The 3,477-nt window shown below is 43.5% G+C and overlaps 1 protein-coding gene across 1 annotated transcript; it reads left to right on the top strand.

Annotated features, from left to right (window-relative positions):
• Positions 1–345: 345 nt before the first annotated feature.
• Positions 346–3,181, top strand: LOC115239278. Its single transcript, XM_029813722.1, has 3 exons — positions 346–1,444; positions 2,553–3,071; positions 3,143–3,181. Exons 1-3 carry the CDS (start codon positions 380–382, stop codon positions 3,179–3,181), a joined length of 1,623 nt encoding a protein of 540 aa, XP_029669582.1. The 5' UTR covers positions 346–379.
• Positions 3,182–3,477: the final 296 nt, after the last annotated feature.

Raw genomic sequence — 3,477 nt, 5'->3', positions numbered from 1 at the left:
AACAGTGGATTTCGTCGTCTTTTATTTTTCCCAGGCATCCAATCACTTGGCAGTGCGCGCGATTGGTACTTACTTAATGACGCGATGGCTTCTCTCCAATATTTTCACGAAATTAGGAATTGTGACCTGCGCGGAATTAGAAATTGGGATAATTTTTGTTATCGGAAATCGATTGATAATTTAAATACGAAGTAAATTTTTAGATAGTATATCAAATTCTTCAAATACTGAATTAATATTATACTGTATTACTCGGACGTATAAAAATATAAATAAAAAGTAGTCTTGAATTATAATTTTTTTACATCAGATAAAGTTTAGCCATATCCATTTTCGTTCTATATATATATATATATATATACACATTTATATATCGGAGATGAACGAGGTGAGGCACGTTTTGACAGCCCTAAGATCGCCCACGAAGAGCTCGACCTTGAGCAACGGCACTGTAGGCGTCGCGACAGCGACGTGGTACGACGTCCCGGCGCCGATCATCGTGCATTGTCGCGAGTTCCACGAAGAGGGACGCGACGTCATCGAAAATGAGGAGAATAAAAAGTTCTGCGAGAAAGAGACAGAAATTAGATCCATTGATAAGAATATGGAGGCTGGCTCCTTCGAGAGGGATGCGAACGTCCTCGGATCTTCGGAGAAGAATACGACGACAGTTGGAAGACCCTTGTCGTTCAATGAAGCGTTGTATCAGAACGAGGAGGCAGTTATGAATGATATAAATCGGAATAGGAAGAGGCATAGTGCCACGGTGGAACTGAATGCCACCACAATGGTAGAGACAGACGCCGACGGAGTGCCGACGATCAGCTTCAGCTTTCTGCGCGTCGACGAGAAATTTCACGAGGATGGGGACGAGATCGTCATTCTGGAGATCGACACGAGCGATCAGGCCAAGGACTTGGCAGAGAATCAACTGTACGACCTTCCTAAGATCGCCGTCCCGAGTCGAGTCTCCTTGGAACAATCCGACGATAACGAAACGAATGTCGAATCCTCGTCGCCGACGATTCTTTACGACGTGCCGAGGCCGGCCAAGGACACGCCCTTGAACAAGTCGCAAGAGGGAGAGGCGACGATGACGCTATCAAACGTTTCTCTTGACAAGAAGAAACAACAACGCGATCAGACGAAACGTTCCACCAGGTCGCTCAAGTCCGGCCGAAGAAGCTACGGCGCGTCCGACAGCGATGGCTACGACGCTGGGATAGCGTCGATGTCAGGATCGTACTCTGATCCCGAATGCCCGAACGAGGAGGGCTCGGTGAGCGGCGGTTCCGATCGCAGCAGGCGGATGAAGCTGCAGAAGCGGCGATTAGGCAAAGCCTGGGGCAGGATGCGCAGCTGGCTGCGAGAAGAGAGGACCAAGATCGGCGACATCGTGAACAGGCACGCGAGGATGCAGGCGGTCGGCGCTCTCAGTCCCGAGGTAGCGCCGGGAAAGAAAGAATGACGCGGAATCGACACGCGATTAATAAACATTAGTTAAAATAGACGGAGAAAAACGGAGATATAAAAGATTTTGGAAAAAAAATTGAGACTCGCTCGATTCTCGGCGACAATATTCATTATATGCAGCTTTTAACGTAGTCTGAGTCTCTTGTTTCTGTATTCTTAGTACCTCCATATTTAGCACTTTCTCTGCTTTTCTATAAGTTCACGTTTGGTCGAGCACATGCGTAGAATGAAAATTAAAATTATGCATCGAAAGGATATTTTTATGCTGTGCGTGTTTCATTGGAATAGAGAAACTGGGCACCGAGAGAAAATGTCAAGAAAGTAGACAAAAATTTATAATCGACGTCGTTAAATTAATTAAATTTGTTTGCTTAAATCGGTCAATTTTAACTAATGTTTATGACGTTGTCTCGGAATATATGTATATATGAGGGATTCGGTATATGAGCGGGATGAGTTTATAATTTGTAGAGGAGTTAAGTATACGACTCGACGTATGAAGTGGACCCTCGCAAATTACGGATTTATTCCGCTTTCACCCTGATTCGTTGCTTCGTCGCCCGAGAATCCTACAATTGGCTGTAATAGATGCCAACGTTGGGCTAAATAACATAATATGGGTTTCGAATATCATGATTTCCGATTCCTCGATTTATGGAAAGCGAAGAAAACGCGAAGTTGCAAGCAGTTCGATAATATAGTTAAAAAGAAATCGAGAGAAACCTATTTTTTATAGATTTTATTCCACAGAATTTTAGTCTCACACAATTATTCTATTGCATCACAATTTTTTTATCGAATTTTTTAATCATCAATTCACATAAAGAATTTATACGAAATGACTTTTTTGATACAACTTTATTCTTAAAATTTTCAAAACTGCTAGAATCATATCGTCGAGGAAACTATAGGAAATGATTATTTTTTTCTTGTGAGTTTAAAATAAAGTCACTTTTTGTCGAACTGTATAATACTCTCGCGATTAAAACGCGTACGAAAACAAAGAGTCCTCTCACTCGAACTTTTCCAACTTTTTCTTTAATCGATCTTTTATCGGGGAAATTTATTCTCGCATCAAGGTGCGAGGCGATGCCACTTTCGCGCGGACGTCCAAGAACAAGCAGCGCGGCTTCTACGATCTGACGCGGGCTCGTACCCAGGAGACCGGTTCGATCGCCAGGGTGGAAGAATTCGGGCTGTCGTCGGTATCGGAGGAGGCAAATGTCTCCGACGATGTGGAAAGACCGACATCGGCGTCGCCCGACTCGGAAAAAGCGAACGGTTCTCGAATGTTGCGCGGTAATTTGAAGAGGAAGACGGTGAGCTCGGACGACATCTTGGAGAACAGCAGGACAAGATTACAGCCGCCGGTGTCGTCAACGGTGTCGTTCAGCATGGACAAGCTGTGCTCGGACGTGGAGAACGATGAGACGAGAATGTCATCGACAACGCCGACGACGATGGCACCGGCGGAAGTCGGCTGTGAGACGTCGAGGGATCACGGTGGGAAAGGTGGCCTGATTAAGAGGAGAATGCTCGGGTCAATCAGAGGGTTAATGGCCTCCACTCATCTGCTGCAGACCTACGAGATCGAGGAGGTACTTTGCGCTCTCTCAAAGTCTTGTTACTTCTTTCCTCCTGTTGCATGCTGATTGACGTGTTTGCGCAGTTGTCGCACACTCAGCATTGGCATTACAATCGAACGTGATGCGCATTCTTAAAGTTAGATAGAAAGAGAAAACACGCGAGAATGAGTGGGAACAAAGGGCGTAGTCGGTGTAAACTGTAGTTCGAATAGAAATGTAAAGCGAATTTTTCTCGGTTGTATCCGAACGTCATTATAATTCGAACAATCCTAACAATAAGTCAGTTAAAATTGGTAATAGTGGAACAAGCTATTTATTCGTACTTGAAAATTATATACTATATATATTTAAAAATCTCTCTGTTAAATATAAAAACATTAATATATATAAAAATCATTTTATATATTTTAATTATATA

The sequence above is a fragment of the Formica exsecta genome, unplaced genomic scaffold (assembly GCF_003651465.1).
Source record: "Formica exsecta isolate Colony F162 unplaced genomic scaffold, ASM365146v1 scaffold37, whole genome shotgun sequence".
Taxonomy (NCBI): Eukaryota; Metazoa; Arthropoda; class Insecta; order Hymenoptera; family Formicidae; genus Formica; species Formica exsecta.
Note: the sequence above shows the minus strand (reverse complement) of the source record. Positions and strands in the feature narration are given on the sequence as shown.